The sequence below is a fragment of the Lynx canadensis genome, chromosome A2 (genome assembly GCF_007474595.2).
Source record: "Lynx canadensis isolate LIC74 chromosome A2, mLynCan4.pri.v2, whole genome shotgun sequence".
Taxonomy (NCBI): Eukaryota; Metazoa; Chordata; class Mammalia; order Carnivora; family Felidae; genus Lynx; species Lynx canadensis.
The window spans coordinates 163,034,337-163,049,960 of record NC_044304.2 but is presented as its reverse complement, the minus strand read 5'-3'; the positions used below and the strand labels follow the sequence as shown (position 1 = coordinate 163,049,960).

Genomic DNA, 15,624 nt, shown 5'->3' with positions numbered 1-15,624 from the left:
GGAGAGGTTGGACCAGCCACCCTCCGAGGTCCCCGGTGCTCTAGGGTTTGATTATTCTGCAAAAGTGTGTCGGGGGTGGTGAGGACTCTTAGGCAGCAGTGGGGTGGGGCGGAGGAAGGTTCTAGGGAGAAAAGGTGTAGTAGGCGCTGGCTCTACAATGTGTGGTCCCCACATCTTTCTGAAACGCCCCCTGCCCACCTGCCCGAGCTCTTCCTCTGACCCAGAGCCTGTCCCTCAGGGGGCCGGTGGGACCAGAGGATGGGACCCAGGGCCGCGCGCCCCTGGATGGAAGTTCATCTGTGGGTCCCCCTTGCTGGGGAGGGAACAGTTGGGGGCACTGAGGGCTGAGAGCCCCGGGCTCTCTCAGAGGAAGCAGCATAAAGAGCGTGTCAATTTGGCACGCCTGGGTGGCTCGGTCGGTTAAGCGTCCAACTTCGGGTCGGGTCATGATCTCGCGGTTCGTGGGTTCAAGCCCCGCATCGGGCTCTGTGCTGACGGCTCAGAGCCTGGAGCCCGCTTCGGAGTCTGTGTCTCCCTCTCTCTCTCTCTGCCCCTCCCCTGCTCCGGCTGTGTTTCTCTCTGTCTCAAAAATTAAAAAATTAAAAAAAAAAAAAAAAGAGTGTGTGAATAGAAGTCAAGGTATATTCTGCCGCTCATGGAGGTCAATGAGAGCCAGACGAGATGAGACCCGAGGAGCAAGCCCAGGGCAGGCGGTGGGGCTGCCCGGGGATGGGTTTCGAGTTCTCTTTCTCCCTGGTTTCCTTCTTATCTCTCCAAATGAAAGTAGTCTTGTTATCCTGAGACCCATTTCCTCCTTCTCACCCCCCCCCCCCCCCTGAGGCCCCTCTAACCTTGGCAGGCAGACATGGGAGATCCAGGAAACATCCAGGGAGATGGAAGGGTCAGACCTGGGGTGGCCAGAGGGGGGCAGCACCTAGGGTGGACACTGGGAGTTTCTGTTGCTGCCTGTGGACCGAGCCTCTATCCTCCAGGCGGTATCCTCCAGGCGGAAGTCTGTCTTCTATTTTTTTTTGAATTTTTTAATGTTTTTATTCATTTTTTTTGAGGCAGAGAGAGACAGAGCATGAGCAGGGGAGGGGCAGAGAGACAGGGAGACACAGAATCCGAAGCAGGTTCTGAGCTGTCAGCACAGAGCCCGACGTGGGGCTCGAACTCACAAACCGCAAGATCGTGACCTGAGTCGAAGTCAGACGCTTAACCGACTGAGCCACCCAGGCGCCCCAGGTCTGTCTTCTAGAGAGCCCCTAGAAGGAGTGCCTCGTGGAGTAGGGCGCTCTCTGCCATGTGTCACTACCGTGGACTCTTTCCTTGGTTTGGGGGGGAAGGGTGTGCGGGGCTAATTGGTGACATTTGGGAGGGCAGGAAGAATTTCCTGGCACCCACATGCCCTCCCTCTGGGATCAGAGCCCAGGCCACTGGAGGCTGGCTTGGTGAAGCACATGATCGATGGGAGAGGGTATGAAAATGGCAGCTTGAGAGCCCCCCCGCTCCGCCCTCCGCCCCCATTCTGGTCCCGGATCTGCAACAAACTCACACCTTGGGCAAAGCACTTGGCACGTGTGGGCTCCGTTTTCCTTTACCTGTGAAAGTGCAGGCTGGATCCCACCATCTGGGTGACCCTTTCAACACTGACAGCGGTCAACTCCAGGGTGAAACTCAGGGTCGGGGGGCTTGATCCCCTCTCTGCTCTCCAGCTCCTCCCTAATTCCCACTCAAGCCTGAAGCCTCCTTCCCTGGGACCGACAGCTAGGACAGCCGGGGCTATTTATGGTACGGCCTGCGTGTGCTCCCCTGCCCCTCCCACTCCAGGCCTTGGCCTGGCTCAGGCCCCGTCAGCCAGTGGAATCGTCCCGAGGCCTGCTTCTTTGGCTCCCTCTCTCCCAGAAACTGGCTATGCCTGGAAGAAGGAGCTCCCCTCCCCCCTGGGGACACCGTCTGGGGAGCCGTCCTTCGGCCCCTGCCTGCCGGGTCTGGGGGTCCCGGTCCGGCCCAGCCCGGGAGCCGACTCGGCCGTCGCCTCTACTGTGCCGTGATATGGCCCTGCAGAACGCCCTGTACACGGGAGACCTGGCGAGGTTGCAGGAGCTGTTTCCCCCGCACAGCACAGCCGACCTGGTCCTGGAGCACCGCGCCGCCGAGCCTCGTTGGAGCAGTCACCAGAGGGGTGAGGGGCTGCCCGGAGTGGAGGGCTGAGGACCGGGGGCCGGGGTTAACCCCATCAGGCACAGAGACACCAAGTGCTTGAGGAAGAGGAGAAGCCCCTGGCTACTTCTCCCCTACCCAGAGGCTCGCCTAAGCCTTGGCCCATGAGTGAAGTCATGCGGAGCCCAGAATAGCTTCTGCTGAACCGCGTGGCCGGGTCAGGCTCAGCTCGGGGACACAGAGACCCTCTCCCTCCATCCGTCCGCGTTTCCCTCCCCCTCTCCCTCTCTCTCTGCCTCTGCCCCCTCCCTCCCCCTCCTCCCCCTACGCCTCTTCCCACAAGCTCATACTCTGTCCTCATGAGCTGGTCCCCAGAAGAGTGCAGGGGGCCGGGGGAACCCCCCGGTGACAGACACGCCCTCTGTGCCAGGCTGGTGGAGAGGCCCAACGGAGGGTCTGCAGAGCGTCCAGAGTCTGGCTCGGGACCCATCGTCACCCGTACGGCCTCGGGACCTGCCCTGGCCTTCTGGCAGGCAGTGCTGGCCGGGGACGCGGGCTCTGTCTCCCGCCTCCTCGCCGACTCCAGCACCGGCCTGGCTCCGGATTCCGTCTTTGACACCAGCGACCCAGAGCGATGGAGGGATTTCCGCTTCAACATCCGGGCTCTGAGTACGGGCCAGGGGCACTGGGGGGGTCTGAGCGGGAGCGGGGAGGCTGGGGACAGAGCCCTGAGCTCCCTCTTCCCAGCCTCTGCCCACCTCCTCTGCTGCTCTCTGCCTGTCTTCGGGGTCTGAGGCCCATGTCCCTCTCTCCCTAGGACTCTGGTCTCTGACGTACGAAGAGGAGCTGACCACCCCGCTGCACGTGGCGGCTAGCCGGGGCCACACGGACGTTCTGCGGCTGCTGCTGAGGCGGCGGGCAAGGCCCGACAGTGCGCCCGGGGGCCGCACCGCCCTGCACGAGGCCTGTGCCGCGGGCCACGCTGCCTGTGTCCACGTACTGCTGGTGGCAGGAGCCGACCCCAACATCCCTGACCAGGACGGCAAACTCCCCCTGCACCTCTGCCGGGGGGCTGGCACCCTCGAGTGAGTGACCCCTCGCCCCAACCCCCGTTCCACTCTTCGGGCAGGCAGAGAGGTGACCTCGGGGAGGATGAGCGAACGTGTTGGGGGCTGGCAGGCCTGGTGAGTCGGGCTAGAGGAGACGGGGCTCAGGTGGAGAGTCAGGATGTGGTTACTCCCCAAACCGTCCTGCCAGCTGGCCCCGGAACTTCGGACCGGCCTGCACCTGGGACAGCTGCTGCTTCCCCAGGGGTGTCGGAGGGCTGTGGCGGGGACCCAGCTGCGGAGCCTATGCTGGGGAAGTTGTCCAGATCCATTGTGGGGAGGCGGTATACTATGAAGTTTTGGTTTTTCTGAGATTATCCAACGTTCCAGGCACCGTGCTCAGTACAGCAGGAACTGAGGCCTGATCCTGCCCTCAGAGAGCTGACCGTCCAGGAGAGATCCTGATAGTCTGTAAAGGATAGCAGCCCCCAGTTGGGGCATGCATCAATCCCTGTGGGCAGGGTCTCGTCCTACCTTGGCGGGTCTGGCATTTCCCTATTGGCAGGTACCCTCAGATACAATGGGCCTAGGGACCAAGCTCAACTAACTAAACTCACAAGAAACCGATGGACATACCCATGTGACAATGTATTATTTCGTGTGCGGAAAATTCCTTTACTGCGACCCAAATAATTGTGCCCTACGTGTAGGAAGCATTGGGGGATGAGTCCTCACTCAATTAAAACAAAAATTTTTTTAATGTTTATTTATTTTTGAGAGAGAGAGAGAGAGAGAGAGAGGGAGAGAGAGACAAAGTGTGAGTGGGGGAGGTGCAGAGAGGGAGGAAGACACAGAATCCGAAGCAGGCTCCAGGCTCCGAGCTGTCAGCACAGAGCCCGACGCGGGGCTCAAACTCACGAACCGTGAGATCATGACCTGAGCCGAAGTCGGATGCTCAACCGACTGAGCTACCCAGGCGCCCCATCACTCAATTTTTTGATGAGCACGGAATCCTGGCAATCGGAGCCTTGGCAAATCCATGAACGAACTGTACATACAATAGAGGCCCTCTCTCTACTGATTTCACATCTTGCTTCTGAATGAGGCCAAATTTTTATTCCTTTTGTGAACCTCCCTCCTGTTAATTTATCCTTCAGCAGACTCCACTGACTTACTATGGTTGAAGGTATATTCCATACCAGTGTGTTCCAATAGAAATATAATGTGAGCCACGTATGCAATTTAAAATTTTCTAGTAGCTTTATCAGAAGGATGAAATATGGGACATCTGGGTGGCTCAGTCGGTAAAGTGTCTGACTCTTGATTTCGGCTCAGGGCGTGGTCTCATGGCTCGTGAGTTCGAGCCCCGCGTCAGGCTCTGCACTGACCGTGAGGAGCCTGTTTGGGATTCTCTCTGTCTCTCCCACTGCCTCTCTCTCTCAAAATAAATAAGTAAACTTAAAAAAAAAAAAGATGAACAGTAATGCGGAGCCTGACTGGTTCAGTCAGTAGAGCTTATGACTCTTGATCTCGGGGTTGTGAGTTCGAGCCCCACATTGGGTATAGAGATTACTTAAAAATAAAATCTTAAAAAAAGAAATAGATGAAATTAAAAATTTTTAAGTGAGGTAAAATACTTCTAACATAAAATTTACCATCCTAACCATTTCTTTAAAAAAAAATTTTTTTTAATGTTTGTTTATTTTTGAGAGAGAGAGGGAGACAGAGTGTGAGCAGGAGAGGGGCAGAAAGAGAGAGAGACACAGAATCCGAAGCAGGTTCCAGGCTCTGAGCTGTCAGCACAGAGCTCGATGCAGGGCTCGAACTCACGGACCGTGAGATCATGACCTGAGCTGAAGTCAGATGCTTAACTGACTGAGCCACCCGGGCGCCCCTAAATGAGCTACTTTTTTAAAAGATTTTTTTTAACGTTTATTTATTTTTGAGACACGGAGAGACAGAGCATGAACGGGGGGGAAGGGTCAGAGAGAGAGGGAGACACAGAATCCAAAACAGGTTCCAGGCTCCAAGCTGTCAGCACAGAGCCCGATGCAGGGCTCAAACTCACGAGCGTGAGATCATGACCTGAGCCGAAGTCAGATGCTTAACCCACTGAGCCATCCAGGCGACCCCTGTAGATAACTGCACTTCATCCATTGATCTGCCGCTGAACGATTAGCTTGCTTTCGCATTTCGGCTGTTGTGAATAGCGCCGCTGTGAATGTGGGCATACAAATATCTGTGGAACAGCAGGAATTAATTTTAATAATATATTTTATTCAACACGTATCTCCGAAATGTTGTCACTTCAACATGTACTCGATATAAAAAAAAAAAAAAAAAACTAACGAGATATTTTACATTCTCTTTTTTTGTACCAAGTCCTCAAGCTGGGTGCGTGTTTTACTAATAGCACGTCTCAATTAGGAGGCGTCATAGTACAGGGGCTCAATAGCTGTGCGTGGCTGGACAGCGCAGCTCTATACAAGCCCACGTTGTTACTGCTGGTCATGTTCTAGTCCAGCCTCTCGGAGATCACACCCAGTGATCATGGTCCTTTCCTCTCCCGAGTAAACAGAAGTATTTTTAAAATTTTCTTGGAGAATTTTAAACACATAGGAATGTGGGCCGGAGAATACAACGAGCCCGCCAGATCCATCAAGACGCCCCTCCCCCCTGCTTTGCTTTGCTCGGACGGACCGGTAGGAGCGCGGGGGCCCTGTCTTCCTCCACACTGCCATCTCGCCCTCACCAGGTGCGCAGAACTGCTCCTGAGGTTTGGGGCGAAAGTGGATGGCCGGTCTGAGGAGGAGGAGGAGACCCCTTTGCATGTGGCCGCCCGGCTGGGCCACGTGGAACTGGCGGAACTCCTTCTGAGACGGGGGGCATGCCCGAATGCCCGGAATGTCGAAGGCTGGACCCCACTGCTGGCTGCCTGTGACATCCGCTGCGCATCCTCCGCCGAGGCCGAGGCCACCACCGCCCGCTGCCTCCAGCTGTGCCACCTGCTGCTCTCGGCTGGAGCCGAGGCCGATGCTGCCGACCAGGACAAGCGCCGGCCCCTGCACCTGGCCTGTCGCCGTGGTCACGCGGCCGTCGTGGAGCTGCTCCTGTCCTGCGGTGTCAGTGCCAATGCCATGGACTATGGGGGACACACGCCCCTGCACTGCGCTCTACAGGGCCCAGCTGCGGCCTTGGCCCAGAGCCCAGAGCACGCAGTGCGAGCTCTGCTTAACCATGGTGCCGTCCGCGTCTGGCCTGGGGCCCTCCCCAAGGTATGGGGCTGGGGCCCGAGGGGGAGGGCCATGATGGGGAGGGGATGGGGGGACTCAGACCTGTGTTCCCACCAGGTTGCTCTAGATGCAGCCTGACACATCTGAGCACGTGACTCAGTTCATCATCTTTCATTCATCAAGCAAGCAAAGCCCAGTAGGGGGCAAAGACAAGGACGCAGACCAGCAGGAGGGGTGTATGTGTGTGTGTCGTGTATGTGTGCGTGTGCGTGCACACACGCACGTGCTCACACATGCATATACACGTGCGTGTGCATAAATGTGTATGCATGCATGTGTGCATGCACACGTGTGTGATGGAGGTGGATTGAGGGCAGGGGGCCAGATTGTCATGCATCTGAAAAGACGGGAACCAGGACTGATGTGGGCTTCAGGGAGTCCTTTCTTCATCAGGGGGGCAAGCCAATGAAAGAATCGTGCAGGCAGCTCTGCCTGGCCGTGGGATCCGTTCAGTGAGACATTCTGTGCCCAGGAGAGGCTTCCCCAGAGCAGAGCGATGAGCCTGGGTCATGAGGTTCAAAGCCTCCTGACCTTTTGCAGACAGACATGGTCCCTGTTTTTGAGAGCTTAGCAGGACGTGCATCACCCAGACCAGCAGCTGCTATCCTGGCACGGGAGAAAAAGCCTTTCACTGTCAATTTCCTGTCTGTATCTTATCTTATTAACATAAAATATTCCCATAGTGGGTTCAACTTGAAGATCTGTGCTACTGATGTCCTGGCGGGGGGCCCTGTCCCATGCCGTGTCGTGTCTGGAGGGGGCTATGTAATGTCACAGAGGGTGCTGGGCCTGGGGCAGGGACTGCCCCCCCCCCCCCCACTTCTGAAGAGCCCAGTCAGAATGGATACAGAGTAGCAGGCTGTGAGCAGGTCCCCTGCCCCATCTCTGGGCTTGAACTGTCCAGCCCTGCCTGGTCCTGGACATTCCTCTGCTGGCCCCGCCTTTCCCCTTCACTCACAAACCTAGAAGCATCTGTCTAGATTCCTAAGCAAGACCAAATAATTAAACAGCCCGAGAGTTCGGCAGATTGGTCTCCCCTTTGGGAAAATACAAGAAAATCAACAATTAACACTAATTAATCTCCTATTAACACCAGATAATTAGGAGACAAGCAATTCCCTGTAATCTGACGGTGGCTCTGACAGCTAACGATTTCCCCTTCAGGGAGGGGTTGGAAGAAGGACGCAGAGCGGCAAACAGATTTCCTGGGACCCCACTGCCCCTGCCTCTTCGCCCTGCTCTGCCCTGCCTTAAGGACCAAGGGGGCGGGCACAACCAAGTGCCCCATTCCTCCCCTCCTGTGGGCGCCTCGCCCCAGGTGATCAAAAAGTTCAGGAAGGAGTCTGCCTCCATCTCCTATGATCTTCAGTGGCCCCACGCTTGCCAGAGGTCCCTGTCTCCCTGAAAGAAGTCATCTGTGATCACTGCCAGGCCCAGCCAGCTCTCCAGGAGCCACTGAGTGCTCAGGAGACCTGGCATCCATGCTTGTTCCTGTGACAATAGGGAAGTCACTGGAACTCTTTGAACGCGTGTTCCTTGCATGCAATACAGTGTCCTACCCACCAGTGATAAAAAGCTATAGGTATAGGAGACTCGCGGATTAACAGGAGTGAGCATAGCCCTAACCACCACCAGACACTTTCTAAAGTGTGTTGCCTGCTACATGGGTTCCTCCCAACAGTTTTCCCAACAAACTCTGAAGTAGGTGGTGACTAAGAATGTAGGCTCTGGAGCTTTACGTACTACCTGTGTGACCCTCGGCAAGTTGCTTCATCTCTCTGGGCCTCAGTTTCCTCATCTGTAAAACAAGGACAGAAGAACGTGCCTGCTTCTTAGGCTCAGTATGAGAACTGAGTTTCATCCATATAAAGCCCTTAAAAAAATTTTTTTTTTTACATTTTATTTATTTTTGAGAGGCAGAGCGTGAGTGGGGGAGGGGCAGAGAGAGAAGGAGACACGGAATCTGAAGCAGGCTCCAGGCTCTGAGCTGTCAGCACAGAGCCCTACGTGGCTTGAACCCACGAGCGTGAGATCATGACCTGAACCGAAGTCGGACACTCAACCGACTGACCCACCCAGGCGCTCCCATATAAAGCCCTTTAGACAGTTGGGGCACCTGGGTGGCTCAGTTGGTTAAGTGTCTGACGCCTGATTGCAGCTCAGGTCATGATCTCACGGTTCATGAGTTCGAGCCCCAATAAGTTGGGCTCTGTGTTGACAGCATGGAGCCTGCTTGGGATTCTCTCTCTCTCTCAAAATAAATAAGCTTAAAAAAAAAAAAAATCCCTTTAGACAGGGCCTAACCTAGAGTCGGTGCTCAACACCTGTTAGCTCATGCTGTTCCAAGTTAAATAATGTGTGAAAAGCTCTGGAAAGCTGCTGGGCATCATCCCAATATAGGGAGAGAGATTCAGGCGGAACGGCCGCAGGAGGCTTCCTGGAAGGGATGGGACTTGGAGTGGGTCGGGCTTGGAAATGCAGGAGGAGGGCCCAGGCATTCCAGGCAGCGCAGGGACAGGACCCAGCGTGGGCTGGGAGGCCCCGCCTGAACAGCAGACAGGAGTAGCAGGTAAGAGCAGGAGAGCCAGATGTGACCAGACTGTTCTTTCCTAGATCTAAGGAGGAGGAGGTCAGAGACCTGCTCTGGGCAGATGGGATGGGGCTCCAGAGAGCACTGCCAAGATGCAGGGCGAGAAGCAGAGGGCTTCAGGTGTGTGCGGTGCTTTCTCGGGGGCCCTGCTCCCGCCACCCAGCAGCACTAGGCACATGTCGCATTCCCAGCCTGCCAGGCAGAAGGGTTTTAAAGCCCCCGATGTTCCATGTAAGTGTGTGGGGGGAGACGGGTATTATGCACAGGAACGCCACCAGAGAGATAGCACTTAGCTGTTCTCAGATTTTACAAAGGGTTTGCGGCCACTGCCTATAGCTTGAGATACGGCAGAAGACACGGAATGAATGAAACAAATGTTTCCAGATAGTCCGTGCAGACCCCGGTGAGTATGATGGTGTGTGCGTGTGCGTGTGTGTGTGTGTTCGCGCGTGCGCGTGCGCTCAGGCCGAGTGCGGCTGTCTTTCTTTCCTTGTGGGCAGTCTCTGGCATGGGCTGCTCTCCCAGCATGGCTCACTCTTCACCCAATCAGGTCACCTCCTCAGAGAGGCTTTTCTTGACCACCCATCTAGGACAGCACTCTCCCAACCACGCTCAGTCGCCACGCCTACTTATTTTTCATGGTGGCGGCTTAGCTGTAAGTGGTTATTTATGTGGTTATTGTTTTTTCCCACGGAAATAGGAGTTCCCAGCTGACAAGGACCTGTCCGTCATCCTGATGGCTGGGGCCCCAGTGCTCGGCCCATAGTGGCCCTCCGTAAATATTTACTAAACGAGGAAATGAAAGAACAAATCTGGATCCAACTGGACTCCACCACCGCTCCTTCATCAGGCCTCTCCTGGCCTTGTCCCTTCTCTCTGAAGTCCCTCCCTAATGACCTCATTTTAACTTGATCACAACTGCAAAGATCCTATTTCTAAATAGGGGATTTCTAATGGAGATTAGGACTTCAACGTGTTGGAGGGGGATGGGGAGACACAACTCAACCCATGGCAGCTGTCCTATTGGGACACCAAGGGATGTCTGGTCATCCCGTGCAGCCTGGCTGGGGAGCCTGCAGTGTGTGGTAACCCCAGGAGCACTGATGCGTCTCTGCCTCCTCCAGGTGCTGGAACGCTGGTGCACGTCTCCGAGGACCATCGAGGTCCTGATGAACACCTACAGCATCACGCAGCTTCCCGAGGAGGCCATGGCCCTGGTGCCTCCTGAAACTCTGCAGGTCAGATTCCAGGACCCTGAAAACACGCAGTCACTCAGCCCGGCCCCAAGAGACTCCCACCTCCTACAGGGAAGCTCTGTCGGTTCCCCCACCCTGCCCCTCAGAAACTACCAGAGACCTGCTCACATCCCAGAAGAAGAAAACCCACAGAGTGAACACCCAAAACACTTCTTCTTATAGGCTCCTGTAGACACCTGTTGGCCCCCAGCTTCCCCGCTTTAGGAGAAGTGGGTGCCATTTGTCCAAGGCTGCCTCGCTGAGCCCCTCCTTCTGTCCCCAGAAGCACCACCGTTTCTACTCGTCCCTTTTCGCCTTGGTGAGACAGCCCAGATCCCTGCAGCACCTGAGCCGCTGTGCCCTCCGTGCCCACCTGGCAGCCTGCCTGCCCCACGCCCTCCCCCGCCTTCCCCTGCCACCCCGCCTGCTCCGCTACGTGCAGCTGGATTTTGAGGACGTACTCTACTAGGTGAGTCCTGGGGTCTCTGGGCAGTCCCAGCCATTTAGAAGGACGGGTAGGAGGCAAGAGAAGAGTTGGGGGCAGGGCCTTGGCCAGAACCGGCCAGCCCCCTGGACCATGTGACCTCTCTGAGTCCACGCCTCTCCTTGCAGGTGTCCACTGCCTTTTGAGAGACCTGGAAGCCGGTGCCCCAGGCCCCAGGGGGCTCAGGTCTGCCTCTCACAGCACCCCAAGCCTGGGACGGAGTTGAGCTGGTTCAGACCGAGGTGGCCCTGTGGATGCTGTCATTCCCACCAGGGAGAGAGGCAGACAGACCATGCGGCCAGGGGATGTCTGATGGAGAGAGAGCTGGGACTCACGGCAAGTGATACACTCCTCTTGGTGGTCTCCCGAGGCATCCCTCCAGCCCGGCCAGACCCTGTATGAGCATTAAAAATCTGCAGGCCTGTGCTGTCGGGTGCTGTCTCCTGCAGGCCTTCCTCCCAGCTGGTCACTCAGGGGCTCAGGATGGGCAGGCTTGTGGGGCCGCCCTGGATCTGCCCCATGGTGCCAGCTGTGTTATCTTCCCCCTTTCGAATCTACCAGCTGCTGAGCAGTCCCAGGCAGACTGGCCCCTCTGGTTCACGATGTGGCACAAGGGCCACCAGGCGAGATAGCGTCAGAGGGTGGGTGAGCTAACAACCTTGGGTCGGGAGGGAGGACGGCAAAGGGAGCCTTGGGGCAAGGAGGTGAGGCGGCGAGCAGGAAGGCCAGCGAGAAGGTGGGTGCAGGTGTCGGCCATCAAAGAGGGTAACCGTGGTTCAGGTGAGAGTGAAAGGTTCGGGTTTGGAAAAAGCAAACAACTCTACCTACTGCCTGCCCTGTGGGTCAAGGAGGACGGGACGCACACGTGGCGCCCGCCCGTCTCTATCTGCTCCTTCCTTCGCGTTAGCTTCGCGGCAGCGGGCGCTGAGAGTCACATGTCCTGGGTTCTAGACTCAACTCTTCCATTAAGTTGTGGATCTTAAGTCTCTTCCCCTCTCTGGGCTCAAGTTGCCGCATCTGCGCAACAAGAGAGGAGAGAGCCCCTGAAGGCCTTTGCAGGGCCAGGGTTTTAAGAACCCACAGCTAGTCCCCAAGCGCAGGTAGGAAGAGAGAGTCGCCCCGTGACGCCAGCGGCCAATCAAATGCACCGTGATCCGTGACGTCAAGGGTCGCCGGACAGGTTTCCCAGGGCCCTGGAGGGCGCAGGCGCCGGCGTTCACGCTTTTTCCCGCCAACTGCGGGCAGCAGGTTGCGGGGCGGGGCCTGGAGGACGCAGGCGGTGGGGGCGGGGCCGGGAGGGCGCGAGGCCGGAGAGGGCGTCGAGAGAGAAGCCGAGAGAGAAGCCCAGGAGGGTCGGCGCCGAGGTGAGTGGGCCCGGGTTCCCGCTTGGAAGGAAGTTTGGCCTTCCAGAGGCGGGGCGCGACGGGGTGGGGGGGGGGACGGGCCCGCCTGACGGGAGGGTCCGCGGCCGGGCCTCTCGGCTGAGGAGCCCCGCCCCTCCCCCAGGGTCCTGAGGGCGCCGGCCCCACCGCAGAGGGGGAAGTTGCGCGCGTGCCGGGTCGGGAAGCAATTCCCGCGAGGCTTGGGCGTGTGCGAGCTCAGCTCACTGGGTGCGGGTGCCCCGGGAGCGGGGTGGGGGGGGAGGGGTGCGGGGGTGCCCATTCGTCCGTCCAACCAGGGTTCAGGGCCTCGCACACGGGCGGGGGTGGGGGCTGGCTCCTAGTCCCTGTTGGCGTGAACTTTCTAGTGAGGAGGGAACAGTGTCAGGGGGATAAGCCCAACGCTGATTGGCAGAGAGTGCTGTTGGAGACTGGGTGACATTTAACCTGAGGCCTGCGTGACCAGGAGGAGCCAGCCATGGGAATGGAGTGGGAAGAGACGGGGGGAGGGCGTGGGGGCGGGTGGCATGAACCGATTTAGGTTTGGAAAGCTCTCTCTGGCTGCTGAATGGCTTTGGGGAGAGGCGGGGGAGGATCAAAGGCCAGCAGGAGGCCACTGCTGAGGTCCAGAGTCGTCCCCAGAGATGGGGAAGCAGTAGGCGACACTTGGGACCCTTGTTGGAAGACTCCGAGGAGACCTACTGATGGACTGGACGTGGGGGGGGGGGGGGGGAGACGTAACCCAGGGTGCCTGTCAGTGTTTGGGCTGAACAACTGGGCGGAGGGTGGTGCTGATCGTTGCTAAGGTGGGGAGGGTGAGAAGCGGGCAAGGGGTGGAGGAATCGGCTGATCACTCTGGGAGCTAGAAGTGGAAGCTGCCCATTACACGTCTCAAAGAGGCTGTGTTACAAGGTCCTTTGGATCTACAAGTCTGGAGACCAGGGGCAAGGTCAGGTCTGGGGATATAAATGGGATTGTTGGCATGTGACAGGTGTTCAGTGCTCTAGGGGAATCCCGACTCCCAAGGGGATGGCTTTCCTGAGCGTTGTTTATGCGTTTTGATGGAAATTTTATTTAAGCCCACCCGCGTCATTCGCTTTGTGCTTCCCGGAGTCCCAGGTCTTAGTCACTCATGTACAGCTGTGAAGGAGACCACTTCCTGCCCGCAGTGACTTTTCCATCTAGCCTGAAAAGCAAGCGTGTGAAGGACTAGTTCAAGTACAAGGGACCATGAAGTGCATGCAAAAGGCACGTGGGAGCAAGCGCTGGGGGCTTGAGGAAGGTGAGCAGTAAAGGGCAGGCGCTTGGGAAGGCTTGACAGGAAAGTGGTAAGAAGGGAGAAGGATTTCCGGCCATGTCTGAGCGTGCACGCTCCTCTGCAGGATGCCTTTTTAAGGAGGGCGGGGGTAAGGGGAGAAAGGTGATGCGGAGTGGCCAATGTGAGGGGCTGTTGCCCAACCCCACGCGTTCTCCCACTAGCAGGCAGTGTTAGGAAGGTCCTTTCTGGGGTTAGACATCCACAGCCACTCTTGCAAGCCGGGGAGCTTCCTCCCCAGCCTCCTGGCTGCGGGTCCCGCGGGCTCAGAACCTCTCCCCGGTAATTGCTTTCCGTAATGTGTTTGCTCCAAACCAATTTCACGCCTCCGTGAGGACTCCGCCCTGCACTGGAGGCGCGGACCTCCCTCCAACACCCCCCCCCCCCCCGCCCCGAACCTACCCACGTGCAACGCGTGCGCACACACAGACGGCACGCATCTTACACAACACACAGGGGTCGAGTAACTGGACACAAAAAATGTACCTGAACCTACACGCGTGCATACTAGACTTGAAGATTCTTGGGTACAGTCCCCGCCCCGCCCAACCAGTGTCCTCACAGTTGAAATACCCCGCAGCAGCGCCCAGCGCGCTCGCCCTAGGAAGGCTCACCTGGCTGGGTTCCTTTGCCCTCGCACGGCTCCTAGACCAACGCCAGGGGGCGCTGCAGTACTCCGCACTTCTCTCGCGGTGACGCAGCTGCGCGCTGCCGCCACCAGAGGGCATCCGCGGGCAGGGCCCGACGCTGCCCATCGCGAGTGGACTCTCCCGCCAATAAGTGACGTGGAGGTACAGATACGTCGGCTTTGACTTCAGAATACTTCGTTCTTAGCGCCCTACGTGCTGGCTTCCAGACCATGAAAGGCGGGGGGAGGGCAGATGTGAGGTCCGATACAGGCACGAAAGCAGAGAGGGTAGATTCAAAATAGCATTCTTCTGTATGAGCCTTTACCCAACAGGTGGAATATAGTGAGAGGGGGACAAGTTCGAGCATGTGGACGATTAAAGAAGCAGAATGCTATTTGAGACAGTGAGAAAAGTGCTTGCCCACAATGGGCCTGTTCAGGGATTCAGTAAGAGAAGCACAGAGTTTTCCTTTGGTAAAGAAAGGAGCCAGCTCTATTCAGATTTGAGAGTGACGGCTTCTTCCCGGGGACTGATAGCAAAGTAAAGGAGAGCCCCTGGCCTGGGGGCTTCTGTCCTTGCCCACTCTGCTCTTCGTTGTCCATTTAGTACAGGAAGGAAAGGTATTTTGAAAGGCATTTCTTCATGTCTGACCCTTGCATGGGCTTGTTGGCAGAGTAGAAATTAATCACTTCCTCTCACAGATGGAGTTAAGTCAGAAGGGCCAAGGTTACGTGGCTCAGTGAGGGGTCAGAACAGGACCTTCACTCCAGGTCTTATTGCTGGTCGGAGGGAGAGGTGTCGATATATACCCATTTCAGCTTTTGGAATCTTGTACTATGCAATTTTATTACCTATGTAAAAAAAAAATGGAGTGCCATTCCTTTTAAAAATGTCTCTTCCTTTGTGCTTCATTCGCTGGTGGTGTTACTGCTCATTCAGCTTTAATTTCAGAGCTTGTAAGCCAAAGTCTCCTCAATAATTTATCAAGGCAGTGAGCCTCTGTTGTGTGTCCGACACTGTGCAGCCATCAAGCCAAGTACTGACCTCTCATCTTCAAAGCACAATACACTTTTGAAACCTGGTCTTCCATATTGGTACCGTGAGGCGCGTGGTCACTTCAACAAAGGGTTCCGAAGAGTATCTTTAGAGGGATGTACAAAGATCATCCTAGTACGCTAGTAGTGAGGTAGGGCTCGCAGACCTAGGCTGAGGCACCTCTTCTTTCTCCGTGGCGACATCTTCCCACTAGGCTTGTCTCTCAGAGGTTTCATGAGTTTAATGTAGAGCCCGAGATCAGGACCGCGTGGAAACCACACTCTTCTCCCTTTTCCACTCTGACGAGTTGTCAATCAAGCGTAACCAAAGAAAGCTCCCTTCTTGGTTGCCCCCCCCTTTTCTGTCCCACTCTGGTGACGGTGTCTTTCATTAAAAACAGTAGTTTTTTAATACCTCAGTCTGACATCAGTGGTGTTCACTAGGTCACCACGACA

At 56.6% G+C, this 15,624-nt stretch overlaps 1 protein-coding gene across 1 annotated transcript; it reads left to right on the top strand.

Moving 5' to 3' along the window:
- Positions 1-1,889: 1,889 nt before the first annotated feature.
- Positions 1,890-11,238, top strand: ASB10 (ankyrin repeat and SOCS box containing 10). The gene is made up of 6 exons (XM_030308841.1): positions 1,890-2,185; positions 2,981-3,248; positions 5,965-6,484; positions 10,217-10,330; positions 10,611-10,796; positions 10,940-11,238. The coding sequence occupies exons 1-5, from the start codon at positions 1,915-1,917 to the stop codon at positions 10,794-10,796; spliced, it is 1,359 nt and encodes a 452-aa protein (XP_030164701.1). The 5' UTR covers positions 1,890-1,914; the 3' UTR covers positions 10,940-11,238.
- The last annotated feature ends 4,386 nt before the right edge of the window (positions 11,239-15,624 follow it).